This window comes from Zootoca vivipara, chromosome 12 (genome assembly GCF_965207765.1).
Source record: "Zootoca vivipara chromosome 12, rZooViv2.hap1.1, whole genome shotgun sequence".
NCBI lineage: Eukaryota > Metazoa > Chordata > Lepidosauria > Squamata > Lacertidae > Zootoca > Zootoca vivipara.
In genome coordinates this window covers 881,984-909,557 of record NC_142595.1, presented here as the reverse complement: position 1 = coordinate 909,557, position 27,574 = coordinate 881,984, and the positions used below count along the sequence as shown (strand labels likewise).

The following is a 27,574-nucleotide window of genomic DNA, read 5'->3' as shown; positions in this document are numbered from 1 at the left end:
ATAATAATAATAATAATAATAATAAATAATAATTAATAATTTATTATTTATACCCCTCCCATCTGGCTGGGCTTCCCCTGCCACTCTGGGCGGCTTCCAACAAACATTAAAATACATCAAATTTCACAGATTAAAAACTTCCCTAAACAATGCTGCCTTTAGGTATTTTCTAAATGTCAGGTAGTCTCTGACCTCTGGTGGGAGGGCGTTCCACAGGGCGGGTGCCACTACCAATAAGGCCCTCTGCCTGGTTCCCTGTAGCTTTGCTTCTCGCAGTGAGGGAACCGCCAGAAGGCCCTCGGTGCTAGACCTCAGTGTCCGGGCAGAACGATGGGGGTGGAGACGCTCCTTCAGGTATATTGGACTGAGGCCATTTAGGGCTTTAAAGATCAGCACCAACACTTTGAATTGTGCTTGGAAACGTACTGGGAGCCAATGTAGGTCTTTCAAGACCGGTATTATGTGGTCTCGGCGGCCGCTCCCAGTCACCAGTCTAGCTGCTGCATTCTGGATTAATTGCAGTTTCCAGGTCACCTTCAAAGGTAGCCCCACATAGAGCGCATTGCAGTAATCCAACTGAGAGATAACCAGAGCATGCACCACTCTGGTGAGGCACTCCGCAGGCAGGTAGGGTCTCAGCCTGTGTACCAGATGGAGCTGGTAGACAGCTGCCCTGGAGACAGAATTGACCTGCGCCTCCATGGACAGCTGTGAGTCCAAAATGACTCCCAGGCTGCACACCTGGTACTTCAGGGACACAGTTACCCCGTTTAGGACACACCTGCCCGCCTCCTGTCCCCCACAAACAGTACTTGTCTTGTCAGGATTCAACCTCAATCTGTTAGCCGCCATCCATCCTCCAACCGCCTCCAGGCACTCACACAGGACCTTCACCGCCTTCACTGGTTCTGATTTAAAAGAGAGGTAGAGCTGGGTGTCATCTGCATACTGATGAACACCCAGCCCAAACCCCCTGATGATCTCTCCCAGCGGCTTCATATAGATATTAAAAAGCATGGGGGAGAGGACAGAACCCTGAGGCACCCCAGGGGTCTGAACACTCATCCCCCCACTTTCTGGACAAGGCCCAGGAGGAAGGAGTGGAACCACTGTATGACAGTGCCCCCAGCTCCCAGCCCCTCTAGACGGTCCAGAAGGATGTTATGATCAATGGTGTCAAAGGCCGCTGAGAGATCCAGCAGAACTAGGAAACAGCTCTCACCTTTGTCCCTAGCTCGCCGGTGATCACTGAGATTGGGTGTCCCAGTACACCCCCCCCCCCCCGTGGAACCTGCCCCAGCCATTCTGTTGGCTGAGGCCCCCTCCCAGGCAGCCCTGACCCTTTCCCCTTAAAAAGCAAATACAAACTATACAACAACTTACCAAAATAATAAAAATAGAAACAAAGCAAGAAACAATCATACTAAAATTAAACTACCCCACCCCAAACAAAACAAAACAAAATCATAAAAAACCACCATTCAAGGTGCAGCAAATTAAGAACACCTACCACCACCACTTTCTGAACACGGCCCAGGACGAAGGAGCAGAACCACTGTATGACAGTGCCCCCAGCTCCCAACCAACCCCTCTAGACGGTCCAGAAGGATGTTATGGTCGATGGTGTCAAAAGCTGCTGAGAGATCCAGCAGAACTAGGAAACAGCTCTCACCTTTGTCCCTAGCCCGCCGGAGATCATCAACCAGTGCGACCAGGGCAGTTTCAGTCCCATGATGAGGCCTGAATCCTGACTGGAAGGGACCCAAGCGGTCTGCTTCTTCCAGGCATGCCTGGAGTTGTTCAGCCACCACTCGCTCAATCACCTTGCCCAAGAATGGTAAATTTGAGACTGGGCAATAATTAGCCATATTTGCCGGGTCTAAAGATGTCTTTTTAAGAAGCGGTTTAATGACCGCCTCTTTCAGTGGGTCTGGGAAGACTCCCTCACAGAGGGAAGCATTCACCACCCCGCGGAGCCCATTGCCCAGCCCTTCCTGGCTCGCTTTTATTAGCCAGGATGGGCAAGGGTCAAGGAGACAGGTGGTCGGTTTCACTCATCCAAGCAGCCTGTCCACATCTCGGAGGTAACAGATTGGAATTGATCCCATAGAACATGACTAGACAGGCCTCTGGCACTCTCCCGCCCCGGCCCTGCTCCCACGGTGGAGTCTACCTCTTCCCAAATCTGAGCGACTTTATCTGCAAAAAACTTTGCAAAAGCATTGCAGGAGATCTTGGGGTCCTTACCAGGCCCTGATGACAAAGGTGGTTCGGATAGATTCCGATCGGCGGGGTTTTTGTCTCGCTCTGAGACAGCCCGTCTTCGCTAGAGGGGGGAGGGCAGCGAGAGCAACGCTGAACCCCATAGAACCTCGGGTCGAGCGTCCCGGGGGCAAAATCGCTCAGCAGAGCCCCAATCCGGACTCCCCAACTCTCCGGTTGCCCTAGTAAGAGCGCCGGAGCAAGAAGGGTCGAAGTCGCGGGGGCAATTTTGAGCGCCATCGTTGCTCTAGCGGAGAGAAGCTCCGAGCCGGAGGCGGAGAGCGCTGGATTCTTCCAAAAGAAAGAATTGGAAATTAAGACTGTAAGTAAGCCTCTAAAAATTGGATTTGAAATTAATTTGGACTCGGGAGAGAGGGAAACAAAACGGAAGCCACCCCCTCCCCCCAGCAATTCAAGAAACGGTAAATAAATACCCGAAGCCGGGAATTGAAGATTTTGGTTTGAAAGGTATCCTCAAAGATGCAAAAAAGTTCTCCCCTGGATGCAGGGTAAAAGGGGAGAAGGACAGTGGTTATTGATCCCCTGCAGAAAGACGAAAAAGAATTAGGAAAACCTTTTGTTTCCCCAGGATCCGGCAGCCCAGACAGCCCAGCGAGCTGACCAGGATTTATAAACGAACTTTCTTATTTAGACTTTTTAGAATTTCTGTGTACATGCTTTTGTTTATTGGCTTGGATTTTTATGTACTATGAATTGGAAAATGCAGTCAGTTTGCTAAAACGAGGCTGGGAAAATAAGCAGTGACCATTTTCCACCCCACATGATAAGTAGTGACCTTGACAAGACTGAACTATGTCAACAAAAAGGTATTCACCTGAGTTCCAGCGAATTGTTTTGACAACCCTGTGGGAAGTAAGAATAGGACTATGCCGAGATGAGACTCAACAGCAAGAGTTAAAGCAGCAATTCCAGATGGTGATTGCTAAATATGACTTTTCAGATGATGACGGTACTGAAATTGAAGGGAAAGATAGTGACAATGACAGCGACAAAGATTTGGAAGATTTTGACAATGATGGAGACTGTGATTTGGAGTGCAAAGCTAATAATGATGACTGTGATAATACAACACAAAATGAAGATCACCACGAAGGAAAAGATGATTTTTTTTCACAAAAGGATGAGCGGAATACCCCTCTTTTGAGGAGGGAGCGACAGGAACCAGCGGAATTTCAGATTACCCACAAGGAGAAGGACAAGCACAACCTAAGAAGGGGAGAAACTCAGGGGGGGGGCCTTATGGATGCCTGGAGGGCAAAACATTGGAGAAAGGGGGTGGGATGAAGGGAGAATGGGTGTGTGATCAATAGGATGGATTATTAGGATTAAAACTGGACTGCTGACCACGGAACTTGCTGGATTGGAGGGAGGTAGCCGGAGATTGGGGAGGAAAGGTTATATTGGGAATTGCTAGAGTGTAAATGAGATTTGATTATGGAAAAAGTTTAGGCTAAGGAAGTTTATTGAGGGGGAAAACTAGGCAAGGGAAGAAAAATTGGATTTGGAATTATAGGGATAAGAGATTTAGAGAAAATGATAATAGTTAAGTTAAAAGTTTTATGAGGAATAAAAGTAATTATTTTATAGATAAGGAAACTGTTAAAGAGGATAATAAAGGGATGAAAACCGGGGAAGGGGGGAAGGTAGGGGAAGCCCATAAAACATGGTTTAGTAATGCTGATTTGAAAAAGATTATTTTTGTTTTTATTTTTATTTTCTTTATATTTTCTTTTTTGACGTATTTTTTTCCTATTTTTTCTTTTGTATTCTTTTTCTTTTTCCTTTTTTAGTATAGATTTTTTCTTTTTGGTATGAGAATGGATGGTTGGGTGGTTGTCTTCCTGCTTTCTGCCCTGACTCCCTAGAGCTTTCTGGTGGCAGGAGGGGGCTTTGGGGCGGGGGAGGGGGGGAGACATAAACCCAACCATAAAATGGACCACCTTCAACTGTTCGCCTGCATGGGATTCTCCTGTGGCAGGGGAGGGCCCATGGAAGGGGGGTGGAAAGACGGTGGAAAATATGTTTATGTAAGTACCGTTTTTGTAATCTGTAAAACTAATAAAAATTATTTTTAAAAAAAAGCCAGATCCCTTAGTTGCCTGTCAGCTCCCCTTTGTACTTTTGGTGGGAATCACAGAATTGTAGAGTTGAACCCTGAGGATCATCTAGTCTAACCTCTTGCAATGCAGGACTCTCAAGTAACAATGCTTCTGTTTAGGCAGGGACTGCAAAATGAGAAGGGAGCCATATAAATTATTTTTTTTCATCTTTCTATGTTTAAATCCAACAGGTATCGCCCAAAATAACATCCTGATGGAAGCACATGTTCCACCTTTGCCTGTGAACTGCTGATGTTTGAAAAAGAAAGTAGCCCAAACTCCTCTGTGGAGAGGAGCAGAGTCCATATAATAATTCTGATGCTTACAGAGAGTGTTTTGATGCCATAGGACTGTTGCAGATCCCATGACTGACTGTATGAATACTCCCAAGAACTGGCTATATTTTTGTGATAACTTGCCCCTAATTTAAGTCAACAGCTACAGATATTTCCTTAATAGGTTCAAGTGGGGGAAGCCTCAGAAAAGAATTGCGCCTTAGAAGTGGAGGAGGAAGTTCTACACTCTGCAAAAAGTCTTCTTCCCATTACAAAGCTGGAAGCGTAATGGCAGAATCTGTAAAGCTGAATCCTACAGCCTGGAGAAATACGAGGCAGGCAGCTGTTGTCCTTTGGGGTTTTGGAACACAACTCTCCTCATTTTTCTCTGGCACTGTTTTTGGGGGGAACCTTGAGATCCCCGCTGCTGCTTGGGCAGCCACAGATCCACTGAAGGGAGGTGGGGTGGGGGGGGAAGGTTCTGCAGTCGAAATGGTGCCTCCATGTTCCTCTCTATACTAGCAATCTGTGATTGTAAGTGGCAATGTGAATTAAAAAGACTAAGAGAAACGTGGCTTTGAAATGATCTTGTAGGTTGTTGTTTTTTAAAAAAGTAGAACTAGTTCCTGACTGGCTTTAAAGTTTCCTTCTAGCTCTGTCTGAAAGCCAAGTAAGGGGGCCAGCTAAGGCTTCTTCTGGACCTTTTTGTTACATGTGGAGCAGGAATGGGGAGAAAGGCACACTTAAACCAGTATGCAACTCTTAAACCAGTATGTAAACTGAAACCCTCTTTGCCTTTGAAATCCACACTTCTCTGAATGCTGATCTGCAGTTCTTCAATCAATCGAGGAATGTGTATAAAAATGCATTTTGGTGAAATTAATGTACAAAATGCATTCTGTAAGGGGAAATTGTTTGCAAAGGTAAAGGGACCCCTGACCATTAGGTCCAGTCATGACTGACTCTGGGGTTGCAGCGCTCATCTCGCTTTATTTGGCCGAGGGAGCTGGTGTACAGTTTCCAGGTCATGTGGCCAGCATGACTAAGCCGCTTCTGGTAAACCAGAGCAGCGCACGGAAACACCGTTTAACTTCCTGCTATTTATCTACTTGCACTGGTGTGCTTTTGAACTGCTAGGTTGGCAGGAGCAGGGACTGAGCAACGGGAGCTCACCCCGTTGCAGGGATTCGAACCGCCGACCTTCTGATCGGCAAGCCCTAGGTTTAACCCACAGCGCCACCCGCGTCCCTAATTGCTTGCAAAGCTGCATGCAAATGGTGTATTAGGGGAACAATGCACAAAAGTGTGCATTACTTTTAATGTGTCTCTTTTAAAAATGCAAATGTTTGTGGAAATGAGGCAAACTGAACTTAAGAGCGGGAAAATGAGAAACAGAATAAATCCAGAATCCATTTGTCCAGCTCTACTGAGGAAGCCCTAGAAGCTCCTCAGGGGTTCAGCAATGACAAGGCTGGTTGTTGTGGCTGGCAAAGGCGAAGCACCCCTCCCCCCCATCAGCAGCCAGCCGCTGCCACAAGTGGGGATTCCCCCATATCCCCCAGGGCTTGGTCACAGGAGAAATGGGCTCAAAAAGTTTGAAAACCACTGCCCTAGTGACTGCAGTTACCAAATGGAGAGTTCAGTGTGTGAATGTTGCAAGTTCAGCTGCTGAATGGAGTCTTGCATCTCCCCAACCACAAAGCTCTCCCAATGCTACCCAGATTCAGATGGATGGAACCAGCAGGTGTGGAGCAGCCCTGAATCGGAACGGTCTTTTGGTGCTATCTGCCAAAAAATTAGGGCCTGCTTGTGCAACTGCATTTGAGTCATCTCTCAATTGTGTGCTTGCTTCTTGCATGGGAGGGAGATCTGCCCACCTCCTGGCACGTCTGGCAAACTTTGGCCCAGTAGCCCAAACCATTTTTGATCCACCTTCATGCAAAAAGTATTGCGCTACATTTGCTAGCTGCCTGCAAGAGAAACAAAGGAACAACCAAGAAGTTGGAAATTGGCAAAACGCCTATTTATTTTGCATATTTTCAGACCTGCGTAAAATACATACATACAGACTTAAACATAGAAACTTTGCGCTACAAATATTGCCTTGCAGCATTGGAATGAAGGCTGTGAAACTGAAGCTGTGGGGGAGAATTTCTGCTGTTGCTCACAAAGGGTCCACTGCTGCTCTCAAAAGTGCTTGTTACAGAATGCAGCTGGTAGCTTGTTCCCTCAACCAGGGGCGGAGGAAGGGGTGTGGTGGGTGCGGACCATAGAATCATAGAGTTGGAAGAGACCACAAGGGCCATCCAGTCCAACCCCCTGCCAAGCAGGAAACACCACCATCCAAGCAGGACCACCCCGGGTGTCACCACTGAGGGGGGTGACAAAATGCAGGGCCTGCACCGTGCCCGAGCCACATGAGCCTGGGAGAGACACGGTGGCTTGGGCTCCATGCTGCCCCCCCCCAGCTGTAGGGCAGCTGAGTGGGAGAGGCAGGCAGACTCTGGATGCCCCGCGGTGCAGCCTGCCCCTATGGACGGCTCGCCCCATCCCTGGGTGTGCCTCTGCCGCTGCTGTCAGTCATGGCCTCTAACCTTGCTGCACACAGATGTGCACTTGAATGCCCCTTTGCCACTCGTCAACCACAGCAAGGCTTCATTTCAGGACACAAAATCCATGGTTCAGGCAGATGAAGTGTCTCATGCGTGGTACAGCCACCCATTCTGCTGCCCCTTCACCTTCCACTTGTATCTTAGGAAGGGTGGATGATGTGGAAAGAGGGCCTTTGCCGCTGCACATGACTTGGGGCAGCTGGGCTACTTTTCCTTGCACCTCTAGCTCATGCTCTATAGTTTGTGTCTGGAAGTTAACACCCTGCTGGCACAGTTATGGGAATCTGCCTTGTGCAGAGTCAGGCCATCAGCCCATCTCCATATATCTACACTGACTGGTGGAGGCTCTCCAGGGTCCCAGCGATAGCTGGAGATACTGCAGGGACTGATCCTGGGGCCTTGTGCTCTGCAACCGAGCTGCAGCCCTTCCCCAAGATCTCATTCTGAAAGCAGTAAAAGTAGCAAGACAGTCAGGCTTCTGCTTTAAAGGAAACGAGTCTGCAGGGTTGTCAGGATGATGCCTGGCTGCAGGTGGGAGAATGAAAAAGGTACCTCTCACTGTGCCCCCACATGGGAACAATCGAGGAGGGACCACCTTTGGCCTACAGGGAACCTGGGGCAGCAAATACTACAGCTATATTTAACCACCTAAACCTTCCATGGCCACATGGTTCGTCCCAAGGAGAAGTATCTTATTCCTTGTTCTGATACTGAACAGTGCAGAATTCATTGGCAGCTGCTGTGCAGCCTCCCTTCTTTACTGATCCCACCTTTTCCTGAAAACAAAGTCTCACCAAAGAAATGGATTATCTTGAAAGATGCATTCAGCCCCTGGACATTGGAACAAAGAGCACTTCCCTCTATTGAAGAGCATTTTAAAATAAGGCTCAGAGAACTGAAGAGGGAGAGGAAGGCAACTACACCCTACCACCGGCACTCACTTGCTTATTTCCAAACCTGCAAACTAAAAGATAGGCAAGGAAAGGCGATCTTAATGTTACAAAATTGGTTGGCTGACAGGAAGAGGAAACTGCTTCCCTTTGATGTGGGATTCTGAGCACCCCATCATGGAAATAATAGTTACCTTGGGGATCTGTGTGTAGCAGGCTCAGTTCTTCCACATTCATAAGAACAAGGTAGGGTGCTAGAAGCCAAGGCTTCACAGGAATCCACCATCCTGTCCCCTAACTGCAGACACAACAATTTCTTTCTTACACTTCCAAAAAATGTGAAGATTCCCCCCCCCCTTTAATTAGGCTCTACGCAACATGAATAAAGAGAGGAAGTTATCAGACTCTTGCTGGACAGGCATGAAATGGGATAAATAGGACCAGTGCCTTTTTTCCTCCTGCAAAGGGAGACAGTTGCAGCTGAGGGGCTGCATCAACTGCAGGTGGATGAGACGGAGACCCAAACACACACAAAGGAAAGAGCCAAGGGAGACTTTGGTATTCAGCGTATTAACACTTCAGGCTCCTAATGGGTTTGACTACAACTCCCCTAAGTCCCAGCCAGGATAGCCATGTGATCCTGGGGCTGATGGGGGTTGTAGTCCACCCCTCTGGAGGGTGCCAGGCCAGGGAGGCTCCTCTAAGCTTCACCAAACAATGAACAGCTTGATGCTTTGGCTTTCCTACTACTTCGGTCCCAAACGCAACATTAAAGGTTTCTGGTTAATCTGCTTCCTATGGGAAGCACAGAAGAGTGTGCAGAGGTAGATTTAAAAGGGGCGATATTTGTGCATCCTGCCTCAACACACACAAAATGTATTCTCATATATGGAAGCTGCTCAAGACTGAGGCTTTGCATATGCACATGAGCCTACATGATCTGGGAGAAAATCTGGTGGGGTATGGCCTTTGCAAAAGCTGCATCTGATACTGGGGGGTGGGTGGGTGGGCTGGAGGGATAAGTGGGACAGATCCTTGCTCTCCCCACCCTGTGCTGTAGGTTCTCTCACTTTTGAGTCATGCCTTGGGTTACAAAAGAAGAGAGCAGAACACAGCAAAGACAGTGGCATGGCAAGTTCACAATTTTGTTTCTGTCCCACCCACAAAACAGGCAAGAGCAACTTCTGAAGGCTCACACACCCAAGATGGGACGGAGGGAAGGAGAAACAGATGCGCTCCCAAAATCAGCAGGGTTTGTCTGCATGGAACTGGGTGGGAAGACGGGAATTGTAAAAGCCTGCCTAAAATGGGAAGAGGCATTGCTTGGACTTTTGTTGTGGAAAAACTGTCACAGCATGAACAAACCAAGCAAGCAAGCAAGCAAGCAACCAAAAGTAAACTTGGGAAGAGGCAAGACAACATGGGGCCCTGCTGCAGGTACATTTCCCTAAAGGGTGGCCAAGAGAGGAACACCTCTCCTCTGCCCACGTCCAAAAAGAAAGAGGGAAGCGGAAGGATTATCCTTCCATCCTAGAAGTATGTTGTGTCCTTTTCCTCATACAATGTCCCCCTGTCTACGTTCACAGGCAAGTTACACCTGGACTTGGTGCCAAAGCAAGCAAAGGGGTTTCTACTGTAGATTTTGTCACAGCGCATGAATTGAGAGGCAAGCTCATCTCTCCCGTTTTAACTTTCAGGAAGAGAAAGTGGGAGGTGTGTGGAAGTTGAGCTGCCTTTCAACCCTGGACTTGAGTGAGATGGAGAGGGCAGGCAACATCTTTGTTTTGCTAGCAGGGCCATCCCCAGCAACATGGCCCTTTCCAGAGGAGTTTGGACTACAACTCCATTAGGATGGGAGCTGCGAGTCCAAAGCTTCCAGAGAGCACCAGGTGGGGGGGAGGCTGCCTTTGCAAAATGCAGACACTGAAATGCCCTTGCAGAAGGAAGATTCCTCTGGAGGCACAAGAGAGCGGGAACAAGAAGTGCTGGATAAACCAAGACAGGCATTGATTCCCAGAGGCTGGAGCGAGTCCGCAGGATTGCTGTGAACGAAGCTGGACACCTCGTGGATTTTCATGATAAAACTACCGTGTTCCATACCAAAAATACTCTAGTTTGTTTATAAAATAGCAGTTTATAGACCTCATGGAATATAAGTTAGGTGCCTGGCAGCCACTGGAGTGTGCCTGGACGGAGATTTTGCCCCAACAGGACTGTGGGCTAAGGCTGTCTTCTCTCTCCCTCTCTCTCTCACTGGTGCAGGTGAGTGCGGTCGTCTGGGCGTTTGATGTGGATCCTGCGGACCCGCTCAATGCGCTCCCGCTCCTCGTCCTCCTCCAGGTGGTGCGAGCGGCCGGCTGCCCCTCCAGTCGCTTCCAGCAGCGCATTGTCAGGGCCTCGTCCATCTTGGGCTTCGTAAAGCAGAATGTTTAATGTCTCCTCGTAGATCCGGGCTTCTGGGAATTCAACCTGGACACCCCAAGCAAAGGGAGGTTAGGAGGAATTCCTTTCTTCCAAGCTGGAATTCAGGGCAACTTACATTTTAAAGCAGGGGTAGGCAACCCAAGGCCCGGAAGCCGGATGCAGCCCAAATTGCCTTCTCAATCCGGCCCATGGACGGTCCAGAAATCAGCGTGTTTTTACATTGAGTAGAATGTGTGCTTTTATTTAAAATGCATCTCTGGGTTATTTGTGGGGCAGAGGAATTCGTTCAATTTTTTTCTTATAGTCCGGCCCACCACATGGTCTGAGGGATGGTGGACCGGCCCATGGCTGAAAAAGGTTGCTGACCCCTGTTTTAAAACATCATTATAAAATATAAAAGGAAAGCAAATTAGTTAAAAACCAACAGTTAAAATACACCAGACCCTGCTTAGAGCCAGCAGTTAAACTGCAGTTTGCCCTGACAGCTGCCCAGCCTGAGCTCCGCCTGCACCTCCATTTCCAGAGGCCCATTGGAACAGGAAGCTCTGAGCCTGCCAGTGGAAGGATGACAAAGAAGGAGCCCATCTAGCCTCTTTTGGGAGGGAATCCCGCAATTTGGGAGCAGCCACAAAGAAGGCTCTCTCTCCTGGGTCACCACCAGTGTGCCTCTGATGTAGATGGGACCAAGAGAAGGTGCTCACCTGAGGATCTTAGCACTTGGGTGGGTTCACAGAGAGAGAGAGATGATATTTCAGGTAGCCTGGGCCCAACCATAGAGGGCTTCATCACCAGCACCGTATTGTGCCTAGAAATAGACTGGTAGCCAGTGACATTGTTTTAACTGTGGCCCAACATGTTCCCTGAAACCGTCCTCAGTCAGCAGCCTGGCAGTGAAATAGGAAGCTTCTTTCCCTGAGCCCTCTTGCGTAAGCATGGAAGAACTTTGCAACCCAGCTATCTTGGGGGTGGGGGTGGGGGGCAGAGGGGAGAGAAGAGGGTTGCAGGGGCAAGCTCAAATACTTGCTTTGCTTTGTCTGCATTTACCTACCTTCTACATATAATTTTGGGGAGGGGGTGGGTGTTGTCAGGGAAGCAACAGTAACAAGACTCACCTTGGTCTGTTTCTTTTCCGTGGCATACACAATGGACGTGCAGCAGACTTCCGCTATCTTGCGCCCCTGTCCGTAGAAAGACCAGCAGCAAATCTCGTCCCCGATGACATCCTTGATGAAGAGGACCCTCCCGTTGAAGCGCAGCGAAAGCTTGTCAAACAGCTCAATGTTCTTCAGCATGTTGTCATCGGAGTTGCTGAGCCAACAGGACAGGAATGAGGACACCTTCCAGTTTCCAGGGGCCTGTTTTAAACCCCTGCCCCCCCTAACTCCACTTTTAGTCAAAACTCCATTCCCCGCCCCCTCACTTTGTTTCATCAGCTTCCATGTGGCATTGCAAATGCCCTTGCAAACCTTCACCAGGTACAGAAGGTGAAAGCTTTTACCTGGTGTAGGAGTACTTGTTGTTACTTCTGTTGTAGAGCAATTTTACTGCTGGCTGTGGGGGAAGCACAAACAGGTAGGGATAAATGTCACAGTTTGATGCTTTTGTTATACAGCTCACCTTGAAAAGGGAACTCTCCCTTCAACTGGGGGCAGCCATCCCAGGGGACGGCCTTGGGGGGAGAGATAGGAAGCCCAGCTCCACCCGGTGCCTCCTGCCCCTGAACTGTGCATTACAGGAATGACTCTTTAGAAACTGGCCCCTGAGTTTTGCTTTTCCTCTTCCCTCCCTGCCTCTTTTCCCTTGCGGATCCTGTTCTTCTAGATTGCAAGCCCGCAGCTAGAGACTGTCTTGTTTTGACTATATGCCAGTCTCTTTGGCTGAACAGTGGTGGGTTAAGACTTGTAACTACCTCCTGGTACAGAATGCAGTTGCTTTAGTGTATCAGAAGAGCCCTGTAGTAGCATCAGAGCAAAGCTCCATCCAGCCCGGCATCCTGTTTCTTCCCTTCATTGCCAGCAAGTGATAACCACAGGTAGACTGCCTCTGTAAGCAGGTTTCATTCCTAGCCATGTACAGCCCATTATGATAGGCCCATCCCTCTGTCCAGGGGTGGCTGAGCTGCGTCCCTCCAGTTATTACTGGACTACAACTCCCATCATCCCTGACCACTAAGTCATGCAGGCTGGGGCTGATGGGAGTTGGGAACATGTTAGCCACCCCTTCGCTATGCTTTGACTGAAGTGCTTATATTCCGGCCCTGTATAAAATGCCAGGGTGGTGTGATATGATCCTGGCCTTGCGGGTTTTAAGACAGAATACAGGTGAAGAGGGGGTTGGACTGGATGGCCCTTGTGGTCTCTTCCAACTCTATGATTCTATGAAAGGTCTGGTGGGAACCGGTGAGGAGAAAGAAAAAGGGTAAAGAGGCAGGTAATTCTCCACCGCACCCCCAACCCAGTTCCTAAGGGAAGGCAGAGATGCCCGGCACTTAATCAAAGAGGTGGAAGGGACATAAAGGTCACCTAGTGAAACCCTAAGCAATGCAGGAACCACAGCCAAATTGTACAGGCATTGAAGTGAAAACCAGATGGGAATGTGTAGTTTGTGAACATGCCAAGCTTAAAACACAGCTCTTCTCATCCAAAGAGCCGCTCACCTTGTTTGACGTGGCTATAAGTTTTTGCTCTTCTTTGGAGGACGTGATGATGGGCACCTTGCAGAAGGGTTCGTAGACCTCTTTGTTCTGCTGAAACGAGAGACCCAATCAGAATGCGAGCATGAGGCGGAAGAGAAGTCAGGCGCCCACCGGGAAGAACCTACTAGCCCAGCTGAAGACCCACCAGGAACTGAGGTACATCAGGCGGTGACTCGAGACAGGGCCTTTTCTGTGGTGGCACCCTCACTATGGGATGCTCGCCCGCCAGAAATACGGTGTTTGCATTGTACAAGTTTCAATGCCAACTGAAGACACCTCTCTTCACCAAGGCACTCAAGTGCCTTGATCAGCCTTGCCATTTGTCATGGAAGACTGCTTTCTGCTAGTGGCTTTACTCTTGGTTGTAATGTGTTATTGTTTTATTGTTATAACAATTTTATACATGCAGACCACCTTGAGGTTATTTATGATGAAGGGTGGTGAATAAAGAAACCTTTATCTGCCCTCTGCACATTCCCCCCATACCACTGTGAAGCCGGAAGTTCCCATGTCCAAAGGAGAAGGGGTATGGCTGTTTCAAAGAGTGTTTTTGCAAAGTGCTGTCAGACAGACCCCGTGCTTCTATTTCAGCCTCCGGAAGGCTGTCCAAAAGCCCTTTGCAAACATCAAAAGGGATTTTGTAGCCACTGTGGGTTCTCAAGTGCCTGATGCATGGCCTGCTTACCTGTAGGGCAGCCTGGCACTCATCCACCAGACCTTGGACCAAATAATATTTGGCTTCTGCCAGGAGCTCTTCTATCTCCCGCCGGCTCTCTGGAAGGGGTACAGCACCGTCACGCAGGTAGTTTAAGATGGTCCCAAAATGTTTACCGCAGCGGTCAATCAAAATCCAGCCTGAGACAACAGCAGATGAAAATTAATGGAGGAAGAGGCAAAGGAGGAGAGCAGAACAAAACCACTGTCTCCCTGTTACCAAAGAGAAGACCACCAACAGGTCAAGGTTTGGGGTGCCTAAATATCTTACAGCAGAGATGGGGAACATCTGTGGCCAGGCAGATTCCCACTGGGAGGCTAGTCTGCAATCTTGGGGCCGCCACAAAAAGGGCTCACCTCTTGCACCTGCTTGTAGCATCCCATGTAAGGACAGGACAGAGAGTAGAGCCTCTTATGCTGATCTCAAGTCCCAAGCAGGATTTTGGGTGTGGGCAATGGAAGATCTATACAGTGGTACCTCGGTTTATGAACACAATTGGTTCCGGAAGTCTGTTCATAAACTGAAGCGAACTTTCCCATTGAAAGTAATGGAAAGTGAATTAATCCGTTCCAGATGGGTCCGCGGTGTTCGTAAACCGAAAATTCTTAAACCGAGGTGTTCATAAACCGAGGTTCCACTGTAAAGCTTTAGAAAAGGAGGTGCCCTGTGAGCATTTTGGAATGCTAATGCAGGTTTACTACTTGCCTGGACCAAATAGGAATCAGCTGCAGGAAATTGGGGAAGGAAGCCCCTCCCCACTTGTTTCAGGTTCACTGAAGTGCCATGATCAGCAGCCAAGAAATAAACAGCCCATCAGTCTAGTAAAAATATCTGTGGGTTGTCATTTTGGATGGCTCATTTGCAATGCTGGGCTTACATGCCCCCAAGTGGCTTCCTGGTTACCTTGAGCATAGAATTGTAGAGTTGTAAGGGACTTGAAGGGCCATGGAGTTCAACTCCTTGCAATGTTCAAACCCCCTGCAAGGCAGGAATCACAGCTAAAGAATCCCTGACAGCTAGTGAATCATTTCTCTCAGTCCCCCCCCCCTCTTATATTAAAGAAAGGGGCAAAAGGGTCAGCTAAAGGCATCTAGGAGGCAAGAGGGCTCCTTAGAAAATCTCCTGTTGCCGGCATATTCTGTTTATTAGGGTGCGATCAGTGAAAATGAAAAAGCAGTGAAATGGGTGCCTCTTCTTTCTCTCCCCCCCCCAGCTCCCTCTCCTAGTTCTTAACTGAACAAAGCCAGAGACGCAGTTTCTCAGAGGGAAGCTTCCTGCGCAATCGTCAGTGAGGCACAGCCAGCCATAAACAGACCAAAGACTTTGGTTTATGGGCAGAGAGACAAGAATGCATTTGAGGAAGGCGGCGGGGGGGGGGGAGCTTATGCAGGACGGACGCTTGTCTTTAGCAAATAAGGGCAATGCAGGCCAAAGGATTTGATGGGTGCCTTGAATTAATGGCCTTACAGTGAAAATCTGATTATGCTCTTAGTTCTCCAAGCCACGAGTTACATAACGGCTCTAAATGGAACAAGGGACAGTCTATCTTTCCAGCCCTGCTATCCTGCTCTACTTTCCCTTACGGTGTTTAAACCTGCAAGTTTTCTTAAAATCACAGGGTGCAAAAGTCTGTCTTGCTCTTACTCTCTCCCACAGGAGGCTGGGATGGCCACCAACTTGGATAAGAAGAAGATATAATAATTTTATTATTTATACCCCACCCATCTGGCTGGGTTTCTCTGGGCGGCCTTAAGAGAGGATGGAACAAATTCCTAGAGGATCAAGGCTATTAGCCAGGGGGGGTGATGCTTTGCCTCACAATCGAAAGCAGCCATGCTTCTGAATGCTGGAAGCTGCAGGAGGAGAGGGGGCTCTGGGGTCAGATCCTGCCTGTGAGCTTCCCTTGGGGGCATCTGGTTTCCTGTGAGAACAGGAGGCTGGACTAGATAGAGCAGCTTCCATGATAGACCTCATCTATCCCATTGTACAGTTCCTCCCTGACCAACCTTCCGAGACTCTTAGGAAAACTTTGCTTCAGGGCTCCGACAAGTCCATCACAGAGCAAGTGGCAATTTTTTTGAATATCATCATTATTATTAGACTACAAATTGCCTGATATGTTTGAGTCTAGCATTATAATTCTTTTTCAGTTGTTAGCATGTAAGTGGAGCCTACTGCACCTGGCCATCTCAGTGGTCAACCAGATGGCTCTTTTGGGAAACCCACAAGCCCGAACTGAGCACAAGAGCCCTTTTCCCCTCTGTGGTTTCCAGGGATTCAGAAGCATGACTGCCTCAGACCAGAGGCAGAGAATAGCCATCATGCCTGGTAGCCATCGAAAGCCTTTCCTCCATGAATTTGTCTAATCTTCTTTTGAAGCCATCTGAGTTAGTGGCTACCCACTGCCTCCTGTGGCAGGGAGTTCCATAGTGCATTTTTATTAATGCAAAGAGATTGAGGCTAACGGGAGCCTCAAATGGCCACCTCTTAAGAGCACACTGGCCCTGCCCATCTTGGCCCTGCCACCCCTCTTGGCCAGGAGGCCTCCATTACCTTCACTGTCGGTGAGGACCTCCATCCGACCACTGAACATGGCCTTGAGCATGGTGTCCTGCTTGGTCAGCGTCTGCATGGTGGTGTAGTACAGGCCCCCGCCGATGTTCAGCTTCACATACTTGGAACTGGGACTGGCGCCTTTGAAGGACATGGTGCGGGTTGCGGCTGCTGGCACTGCCGTGCTCACCACTGTTTCTCCAGACATCTCTTCCTGCAAGAGCAAAGGAGCCTTCCGTCAGGACCTTCATGCCCCTCTGGCTACCTGCGCATCCTAAACAGGAGGAGCCCAGCTGGATTGGAGCCTTCTGGTCCAGCTTCCTGCTGCTCAGGTGCCTCAGGCACCGGACACAGAGGCAGAAGCCCACCTGGGCAGGTAAGAACGGAAGCAGAGTCCGGTACTGACAAACAGCCACCTCCAGATGCACACCTGCCTGCAGGCTGGGCTTCGTAAGCGTCCCAGTGAAGAAGCAAACAGGGTGCCCCCAAGTTGTAGAAGGGTAGTCTAGACATGTGGGGCAGCGGTTAGTGTTGGACTAGGCCCTGGGAGACCAGGGTTCAAACCCCTACTTGGCCATGAGGTTCACTTGGTGACTTTTGAGTGCCAGCCACAGTCTCTCAGCCTAACCTACCTCACAGGGTTGCCATGGGGATCAAATGAGGGAGGGAACCGTGTACGTCACCCTTAGCTCCTAAGAGAAAAGGCTGGGCGGGCAAAAGATTTTGGGTATAATATTGAATATGATGCGTGGTTGAAATTGTGGAATCGAACATCGAAATTTACTGCATGTACTGCCCTGAAAGAGAATGTCTTGAAGATGATGTACAGATGGTATTTAACACCAGTAAAATTAGCCAAGATGTATAGGATGAGTAGTAAAACATGCTGGAAATGTAAAGTGAAGGATGGTGAATTTTATCATATGTGGTGGAGATACGAAAAGATTAAAAGATTTTGGGAAATGATATATAATGAACTGAAAAAGATTTTCAAATAAACTTTCCCCAAAAAACCGGAGGCTTTCTTATTGGGTCATATAGGACAAGAGATTGTAAAAGAAGATCAAGTACTCTTTACGTATGCGACAACCGCGGCAAGGACTTTGTTAGCCCAAAATGGAAAACTCAGGAGTTACCGACGATCGAAGAGTGGCAGACAAAAATGATAGACTATGCGGAATTAGCAAGACTGACTAGCAGGATCCGAAACCAGGGAGAGGCAAGGTTCCAAAAAGACTGGAGTAAATTTGTGGACTATATGGAGAGGAACTGTAGAAGTTTAAAGACACTTGCAGGACTGAAATAAATCCTACAAAATGACTTTAAGTAGAAGGAGTAAAGGAAGAGACAAGAGTTGATAAGAAAACCAGATTTTTTTTGGGGGGAGTCAAAGCTCAGCAGAGCATTGGGAATTTGAGATAGATGATTAGATGTTAAAAAGAGAAAAATTGTGTGTGTGGTGTTTGTTGTGGAATGTTTTGTTTTGTTTAATGTGCTTATTTGAAAAATCCAATAAATTGCTTTTTTTTAAAAAAGAGAAAAGGCTGGGCTATAAATGCAATATAAATAAATAAATAAATAAATAAATAAATAAATAAAGTGGAATTGCAAGAAAGGTTCAGAAAAGGGCAATCAAATGATAAAGGGGATGCAGAGATGCCCCTATGAGGAAAGGGTGCAGCATTTGGGACTTTGTAGTATAGAGAAAAGGCAAGTAAGAGGCAACAGGGTAGTTTTATCAAATGATACCTGGCATGGAGAAAGTGGATCAAAAAGTGTTTCTCCCTTTCATGGACACCCAATGATGCTGAACGCTTGAAGACTCCAGAGAGGTAAAACAAGGCACTTCTTCAAGCAGTGCATAGGAGGCAGGGATAGCCACTAACTTAGATGGCTTTAAAAGAGGCACAGAATGATGGCCCACAGGCTTGATCCAGCAGGCTCTTCTTCTGCTGTTGCTAGTTATGGGGCTCTCACATGGATGCAGTTCCTCGTGTGGGGGGTACACAGTGCGAGGCAGCAGGAAGTAGCTTGGGCAAAACTCAGTAAGGAAACTAGCTTCTCAGAGAAACGTCAGGATTTTTGCATAATTTCATCATTCAGTTGCTCTCACTGGCCTTTTGAAATACTTTTGAGTGTGTGTAAGAACTGAATTGCAAGCAAAAGATGAGCTGCTTCAGGCTGGGGGGTGGGGTAAAGGTTGATGATTCACCTGGTCAGGTTATGTGTGTGCTTATCATCCTCACGGCTGACTCCTGAGTGACTCCCTCCCCACCAAAGCCAGTTCACAACGCTGCCTTTCTCTGCAGCAAGGGCTTGGCTTATTTTGAATTCAGCCAAGTAATTTCAGCACAATTGGTCCCAAAAAGCTCTTCAGTCAGCTTTTCCACAGTGCAAGCAGCACAGACAATGGTGCTTGTTCTTCCCACCTGCCCCTTCTTTCCCTAAACATCAGACAGCGAGTTATTCTGCAAACAGAGCCCTTCTCACTCTCCTACATTTAAGACTGTCAAAAGTGACACAGCCCTGGTGTTAAGATAAAGTTCTTCATACTAGCTGCAAACTTGTGATCTACAAGAGCCCAAGCTTGGGGTCCCCAACAGCACCCTCCCATGGCCCCTGCCCAGGTCCTCTGCTCTGTTTTTTAAAATTGCATAGGGGGGTTGTTTGGTTGGAGGGGGCACATATTTTGGGGAGGGGGTTCCTTTGTCTATTGGTGTGGATATCTGTAGGTCTTTCCTGCCATTTTGGAGGTGGGTGGGGTTCTGAGCACTGCTGGTTTACTTTCTGTGGAACTGGCATTTTGTGGTCCCCTTTATAGCTTCTTAGGATTTCCAAAGGTGCCCCGTGCCCAAAAAGGTAGGGGGTCCTGGTGTAAGTGGAAAGCAACGTTGAGCCCCAGAGCTGGTTGCCTTGGGTGATAAGCAAGTGCAGCTGAGCTGAAGGGCCACAACAACCAGGAAGCTCTGTGGGAAAGTGGGAGATAAAAGCCCCTCCAATAAATAACAAACTGAAGAATTAGAGCAGGGGGGTCAGCAAACTTTTTCAGCAGGGGGCCGGTCCACTGTCCCTCAGACCTTGTTGGGGGCCGGACTATATTTTGGGGGGGAAATGAACAAATTCCTATGCCCTACAAATAACCCAGAGATGCATTTTAAATAAAAGGACACATTCTACTCATGTAAAAACATGCTGATTCCCGGACCGTCCGCGGGCCAGATTTAGAAGGCAATTGGGCAGCATCCGGTCCCCGGGCCTTAGTTTGGGGACCCCTGAATTTAGAGCCTTAACTTTACGTAATTAAGGAATGGGGTGGGGAGAAGAAACTGTCAAATTGTCTGGCAGATGCTTTACTCCTTTTTGTAACTTGAATGTGCTTGTTTTCTCTACCCTCCTCATTCGTTTTCTGCCCTGCTGTTTGTCTTAGGAGGACAACAGGACAGGTTTCAATAAATAAAACGTATTAGTTTGTAATACTGTGGGCAAGGACTGCCTTGTTCCTTGAACTGCACTTAGCAAATATTAGTTTTCATGTGATGGATGACCTCTTATCTCCCCCTTTTCCACGGACTGATCCCAAACCAAGGGATGCATTTTGTAATGTCTGAAGGGTGCAGTATTTTTCAAACAAATGCAAGTGGACTGGGCTACCAGTACAGATAACTGATGACTAATGACACCAATGACCCTTCTAGATGGATGGCCAGTTAATTTTTTTCAGAGAATTACCTTCAGTTCCATGTCCCAAGAAAGCCCTTGGCACCAATTGGGAGGATACTGGTGCCCACTCTGTTCACCTGGGTCAAATGAGGTGGTACTCAGGTCCAGGTTTCTGAGATGAGTGGTGTGGAAGCAGTGGGAGTGACACAGAACATCAGAAGCAGGGAACAAAGTGCCTTTTCGGTCAGTGATTCATTTTCTAACAGCTTCTGAATAAGCCCAGAATGCTGTTTGAAAACAGCTGTGCTACACCCCACCCCACCCCATCCATTGTGAGTGAGAACCTATCAAAACAAACACATGAGGTCTTTAAGAGGCACCACAGAACAGCAAAGTTACCCCCTGCAATGGACAAAGCAGGCATGAGTCACTAGCTAGAAGGAGCCCTTCTTGGACCTTATCAAGGGGCTGCATAGGAGATCTATCAGGTTTGGAAATCTCCTGGGGCAGTGACAAATGGCAGAAAGGCTCTTTTTCCGCTTTATCAGGCCTGGCCAGGCTTCTGCGCTAACAATAAACTTAGATCATCAGCCACCTCAGAGAAATGAGTTTATCAGGCCTCAAGCTTTGCACAGAGGGGAAATTAAAGTTCCACTCACCACCACAAAGCCAATGAAAGAGCTTTAAGGCCATTGTTAAATTATTAGGCTGCCTTCAGCAGGGGGGGAAGTCAATTAATAATGAAACAGAGCGCTGACTGTTTCATGTGGAATCTTGTTACCAGTCAAGGGGAGCTCCATTTCCCACCTTATCTCAGGGCTGCATTAGATAAAATCTGACAAGTCAGGATTAAAAACAAGCTAGCTAGAAAAGGAAGAGCCAAGAGGAAAAAGGATAGCAGCATTTCTGTGGCTGGGGAAGAATCTGACTTAATTAGATATTCCTGGTACACTTCTGGGGTGAGCTGAGCAGGCAATTCAAGTAAATTCCAAGTGAACAAGAGGGGCTTAATAATACATGTTGTGCTGCTGCAATGTCTAAGCTTACCAAGATGATATGATTAAGAGAAGAGAGACAGAGCAGAGAGAACCCAGTTGCCCTTTATGGAGTAGGTAAAACACAAGTATAATTTGGAACCAATTCAAAGCCTTTTCGCAGCCGATATAAAGGCGAGACATTAGATAATACATCAGCAACCTCCGGCCCACGAGCCGCCCGCTCAGCAAGTCCCCCGCCCGCTGCGCTAAACAGGCGAAGCGCCGCTCAGGGACTCGCCAAGCGGCACTGAAAATGGCGTCTGCTGGAAATCGCGTCTGCGCAGCCGCAGAAGCGATTTTCGGCGCTGCGGACATGCGCAGAAGCCGTTTCTGGCGCTACGCTGCCCATGTCCGGGACACCGGAAATGGCTTCTGCCCATGTCCGGAAAACGTTGCCAACGCCTGCATTAGATGAATTATGCTTGGATAGTTTATGACACGATGGGTTTTTAAGTGAAAGGTCTTACCTTCCATCTTGATGCGATCCTTAACGGAGCACAAGTAAATCAGTTCGTATGTTTATAATAACATGAAATAAAGAGAAGGGGTGGGTGGGTGGGTGGTACTTTCCTCATATCTTCATGCCCATCAGAGGATGCCTACGGTAAGTGGCTCACAACAACACAAATCTACTACAAAACACACATTTGTCTAAAAATACAAACCGGAAGTAGAGCAGTCAGATAGAATCATAGATTGTACAGTTGGAAGGGACCACAAGAATCATCTAGTCCAACACTCTGCAATGCAGATCAACACTCAAATACGCTCTATGTCAAACTGGCACTCTTCAGGTATCTTGGGACTAAAAATCCCATGGTTGTGCTGGTTGAGGCTGGCAGGAGTTGTTGTTCAAAGCCCCTGGAAAGCACCAAGGTATGGGAAAGACTGTTCTAACAGAGCACCCTAAACTGGTCCCCTATTCTCATGGAATCGTTTGTCGTGGCGAAGGGGCTTGAACAACTCAGAGAAGCTATGAGCTATGCCGTGCAGGGCCACCCAAGATGGACAGGTCATAGTGGAGAGTTTTGACTAAATGTGATCCACCTGGAACAGGAACTGGCAACCCACTCCATTATCCCTGCCAAGAAAACCCCATGGACAAAGACAACAGGCATATAAAAGTTATGACGCTGGAAGATGAGTCCCTCAGGTTGGAAGGCGTCCAACATGCTACTGAGGAAGAGCGGAGGACAAGTACAAGTAGATTCAGAGCTGATGAAGCGGCTGGGCCAAAGCCGAAAGGTTGCTCAGTTGCGGATATGCCTGGAAGTGAAAGGAAAGTCCAATGCTGTAAAGAAAAAAATTGCATAGAACATGGAATGTAAGAACCATGAACCTTGGTAAGCTGGATGTGGTCAAAAACAAGATGGTAAGAATAAATATTGACATCCTGGGCATCAGTGAATTAAAATGGATGGGAATGGGCAAATTCAGTTTGGACTGTGGGCAAGAATCCCGTCAAAGAAATGGAGTGGCCCTCATAGTCAACAAAAGAGTGGCAAAAGCTGTACTGGGATGCAATCTCAAAAATGATAGAATTATCTCGATACAAATCCAGGGCAGACCTTTTAACATCACAGTAATCCAAGTTTATGCACCAACTACCGGTGTTGAAGAAAGTGAAATTGACCAATTCTATGAAGACTTATAACACCTTCTAGAAATGACATCAAAGAAAGATGTTCTTATCATTATAGGGGATTGGAATGCTAAAGTAGGGAATCAAGAGATAAAAGGAACAACTGGCAAGTTTGGCCTTGGAGTTCAAAACGAAGCAGGGCAAAGGCTAATAGAGTTCTGTCAAGAGAACAAGCTGGTCATCACAAACACTCTCTTCCAACAACACAAGAGACGACTCTGCACATGGATATCACCAGATGAGCAGCATTGAAATAAAATTGATTATATTCTCTGCAGCCAAAGATGGAGAAGCTCTATACCAGTGATGGGCAACCTTTTGAGCTTGGTGTGTCAAAATTCGCCAAAAAACCGAGCATAACTCGGCTGGTGTGTCGCTTCAAGAAAAAAAACCATAATTTTGCGATATTTATAGTTTAAATAACAAAAATGTATAATTGTAATATATAACTGTATTTAATAAACCAAAAATAATTATTTAATCAAACCAAACCAAAAAACCCTTACTTATCACAAAGTGCCCAGAGTTGTTGAGCTTTTTGGGGGGAGCTGCTAACTAAAGTTTTGGAGGTTTTTGGGGGGGTTGCAAAAGTTGCCTTGCTTTTTTGGGGGGGATACCCCAAAGCTGCTGCGCTTTTGGGGGGGGAAAGAGAACAGAAATAAATGACGAATAATACCTTCGCTGGAACTAACATGCAGCACCGACATAGTCTGCCAAAGTGCCAGAAAAAACAGCACAGAAAGGGTTAAAAAACCAATCTCTGGCTACCAGCTGAGACAAGCTCTAGCAGAGAAGAACAAATGGGGGGGGGGAACCAACAAGGGGCCGATGGGGCGCATGCCAGCAGTGAGGGCTCTGCGTGTCACAGGTTCGCCATCACTGCTCCATACAGTCAGCAAAAACAAGACCTGGAGCTGACTGTAACTCAGATCATCAGCTTCTTATAGCAAAACTCCAGCTTAAACTGAAGAAAGTAGGAAAATCCACTGGGCCAGTAAGACACAATCTAAATCAAATCCTTCATGAATACACAGTGGAAGTGAGGAACAGGTTTAAGGATTTAGATTTGGTGGACAGAGTGCCTGAAGAACTATGGATGGGGGCTCTTAACATTATACAGGAGGCAGCAACGAAAACCATCCCAAGGAAAAGGAAATGCAAGAAAGCAAAGTGGCTGTCCAATGAGGCCTTACAAATAGCGGGGGAGAGAAGGCAAGCAAAATGCAAGGGAGATAGTGGAAGATACAGGAAATTGAATGCAGACTTCCAAAAAATAACAAGGAGAGAGAAGAGGAAAACAACAGAATGGGAAAAACCAGAGATCTGTTCCCAAAAATTGGAGATATGAAAGGAACATTTCGTACAAAGATTACCATAATAAAGGACAAAAGTGGTAAAGACCTAACTGAAGCAGAAGACATCAAGAAGAGGTGGCAAGAATACACAGAGGAATTTTACCAGAAAGATATGGAGGTCTTGTACACCCCAGGTAATGTGGTTGCTGACCTTGAGCCAGACATCCTGGAGAGTGAAGTCAAATGGGCCTTAGAAAGCACTGCTAATAACAAGGCAAGTGGAAGTGATGATATTCCAGCTGAACTATTTAAATCCTAAAAGATGGTGCTGTTAAGATGCTACACTCAATATGTCAGCAAGTTTGGAAAACTCAGCAGTGGCCAGAGGTTTGGAGAATATCAGTCTACATCAGGCATCCCCAAACTGCAGCCCTTCAGATGTTTTGGCCTACAACTCCCATGATTCCCTAGCTAACAGGACCAGTGGTCAGGGAAGATGAGAATTGTAGTCCAAAACATCTGGAGGGCCGAAGTTTGGGGATGCCTCATCTACATTCCAATCCCAAAGAAGGGCAGTGCCAAAGAATGCTCCAACTACCGCACAATTGTGATCATTTCACAGGCTAGCAAGGTTATGCTTAAAACTCTACAAGGCAGGCTTAAGCAATATGTGGACCGAGAACTTCCAGAAGTGCAAGCTGGATTTCGAAGGGGCAGAGGAACTAGAGACCAAATTGCAAACATGCGCTGGATTATGGAGAAAGCTAGAGAGTTCCAGAAAAACATCTACTTCTGCTTCATTGACTACACAAAAGCATTTCCTGTGTCGACCACAGCAAACTATGGCAAGTTCGTAAAGAAATGGGAGTGCCTGATCATCTCATCTGTCTCCTGAGAAATCTCTATGTGGGACAAGAAGCTACAGTTAGAACTGGACATGGAATGACTGATTGGTTCAAAATTGGGAAAGGAGTACGACAAGGCTGTATATTGTCTTCCTGCTTATTTAACTTATATGCAGAATTCACCATGTGAAAGGCTGGACTGGATGAATCCCAAGCCAGAATTAAGATTGTCGAAGAAATATCAACAACCTCAGATATGCTGATGACACAACCTTGATGGCAGAAAGTGAGGAGAATTAAAGAACCTTTTAATGAGGGTGAAAGAGGAGAGTGCAAAATATGGTTTGAAGCTCAACATCAAAAAAACTAAGATCATGGCCACTGGTCCTATCACCTCCTGGCAAATAGAAAGGGAAGAAATGGAGGCAGTGAGAGATTTTACTTTCTCTGGGTTCCATGATCACTGCAGGTGGTTACAGCAGTCACAAAATTAAAAGACACCTGCTTCTTGGGAGAAAAGCAATGATAAACCTAGACAGCATCTTAAAAAGCAGACACATCACCTTGCCAACAAAGGTCCGTATAGTTAAGCTATGGTTTTCCCAGTAGTGATGTATGGAAGTGAGAGCTGGACCATCAAGAAGGCTGATCGCCGAAGAATTGATGCTTTTGAATTATGGTGCTGGAGGAGACTCTTGAGAGTCCCATGGACTGCAAGAAGATCAAACTTATCCATTCTGAAGGAAATCAGCCCTGAGTGCTCACTGGAAGGACAGATCCTGAAGCTGAGGCTCCAATACTGTACTTTGGCCACCTCATGAGAAGAGAAGACTCCCTGGAAAAGACCCTGATGTTGGGAAAGATGGAGGGCACAAGGAGAAGGGGATGACAGAGGACGAGATGGCTGGACAGTGTTCTCGAAGCCAGCAACATGAGTCTGACCAAACTGCGGGAGGGAGTGGAAGACAGGAGTGCCTGGCATGCTCTTGTCCATGGGGTCATGAAGAGTCGGACACGACTAAACAACAACAATTCTCAAAAACCTGGTGGGAGAGAATGGTCTTTCCTGGTTTTCTAAAGACTCCAGTGCAGAAGGTTTGGTGGACTTTTCCTACAGAGAGAGAGTCCACATGCAAAGTGTCCACATTGAACAAACTAAAATATTCAACAGTCCACCCGCTTCTCAAACCTTTCTTTTATGCCCCATCTTTGCCTGGCCACCCCCAATTCCTCCTCCTCACCTTCTCAGAACCCTCACGACCCATTAATAGCAATTCCCACATCTTCTTGCAGTGAGTTCCACAGGGCAATGGTGTGTTGAGTGAAGAAGTCCTCCTTTTGGTCCAAGAGTTTCATCTGATGAATTCACTGCCTGCCTCACGTATGCACTCCCCGTTGGTGAACCCACAAGACCATCTCATGGCATCCCGTTTGCTATCGTCTCCCCTGCTCCCCAGGGCCCATCCAAGGTATGGATCACTTCTGAGTAAGCCTGTATAGGATTTGCATGGAAAGAACATGAAAGTCTGTCTCTCTCCAGATGACTTGGACTACTTTAGAAGACACCTGAAGGCTTATGGGAGGTTTTCAATGTTTAATGTTCTGTTATGTTTTAATATATGTTGGAAGCTGTCCAGAGTTGCTGAGGCAACCCAGTCAAGTGGGCGCGGTACAAAAAACATATTATTACAACTCCCAAGTTGTGCTGATTAGAACCCATGGGAGTTGTCATCTGGAGGGCACCAGGTTGGGGAAGGGGGCTGTGCATTTAATGCATAGTTTATCACTTCCTAAGCCCTGCCTCCCTTCCGTGCCAAGCCAGTCGCCACACTGCGCTCTATAAAATACCACGCACACTGATGGCCCTGCAGAATAGGTCATCATCATAGTTTCATCCTCATGCTCACAAGGGGGGGGGGAGGCAAGAGGGTTTGGGGAACACTTGAAACTTCTCCCCGCTGAAAGAAACGGGGTCTCTGAAGTGAAAGAGGAGGGGAAAGAGAAGAAGAGGTCGCCCACTTTCCCTGGGCTCTGCCCCAAAGGGGGGAAAGTGACTTACCTAAGAGGCCCCCCCGCCCCAAAGATTCCTCACCAGACCCCCCTCTAAGCCCCTTCAGCCAGCTGCCCCTCCTTATCTTTCTCCTCCCATAAACTTCCTTCACTCACCATGAACAGCCCCTCGCGAGGCCTCCTCTCAGCCAACAAGGTCCCAAGGAGAAGACGAGGAGGAGGAAGAAGAAGCGGGTGACGCACGCGAGGAAGGGGCGGGGCACCCCCGAAAAAACTTTTCTGCCGAGCCCCACCCAGATTCTACCCATCCTCCTTTGCGTTCCTCCCCGGCTTTTTCCACCAGGAGGTGGGCGGAACCCCAATCCCAAGGACCTGAGTTTCCGGACGGCGGAATGAAAGCGACGGGCAGGGGGGCGGGCGGGGCCAGGTCCCAGTCGCGACTGGGCAAGTCTAGCCTCCCTTCCACCTCTATGCCTTTGCGCTCCAGCTGCAGGAGGAGAGGCGGAACTTCCGGGCCAGCGGCCGGTTTCTTCCCAAGG

General features: G+C 47.7%; 2 protein-coding genes across 6 annotated transcripts in view; one reads left to right on the top strand and one right to left on the bottom strand.

Annotated features, from left to right (window-relative positions):
• MYO1H (myosin IH) overlaps positions 1-5,240 on the top strand; it is a 93,953-nt gene extending 88,713 nt beyond the window's left edge. For both annotated transcript variants that reach the window (XM_035134371.3, XM_060282092.2), the window contains exon 32: positions 4,574-5,240. In XM_035134371.3, the coding sequence (XP_034990262.2) occupies positions 4,574-4,597 (24 nt within the window). In that variant the 3' untranslated portion in view covers positions 4,598-5,240. The remainder of the gene's footprint in view (positions 1-4,573) is intronic.
• Positions 5,241-6,658: 1,418 nt separating this feature from the next.
• On the bottom strand, positions 6,659-27,526 carry KCTD10 (potassium channel tetramerization domain containing 10). Of its 4 annotated transcripts, none has more exons than XM_035134357.3 (8): positions 27,192-27,299; positions 26,267-26,517; positions 16,547-16,760; positions 13,964-14,133; positions 13,240-13,326; positions 12,082-12,134; positions 11,696-11,891; positions 6,659-10,628 (listed from the first exon to the last, which is right to left on the bottom strand). In XM_035134357.3, the coding sequence occupies exons 2-8, from the start codon at positions 26,306-26,308 to the stop codon at positions 10,410-10,412; spliced, it is 981 nt and encodes a 326-aa protein (XP_034990248.1). In that variant the 5' UTR covers positions 26,309-26,517; positions 27,192-27,299; the 3' UTR covers positions 6,659-10,409. The 4 variants fall into 4 exon arrangements, with proteins under 4 accessions (XP_034990248.1, XP_034990246.1, XP_088511886.1 ...); XM_035134355.3 differs by having other exon boundaries at positions 13,240-13,329; positions 27,192-27,293; XM_088655760.1 differs by lacking the exon at positions 26,267-26,517 and having other exon boundaries at positions 27,192-27,526.
• Between the last annotated feature and the right edge of the window lie 48 nt (positions 27,527-27,574).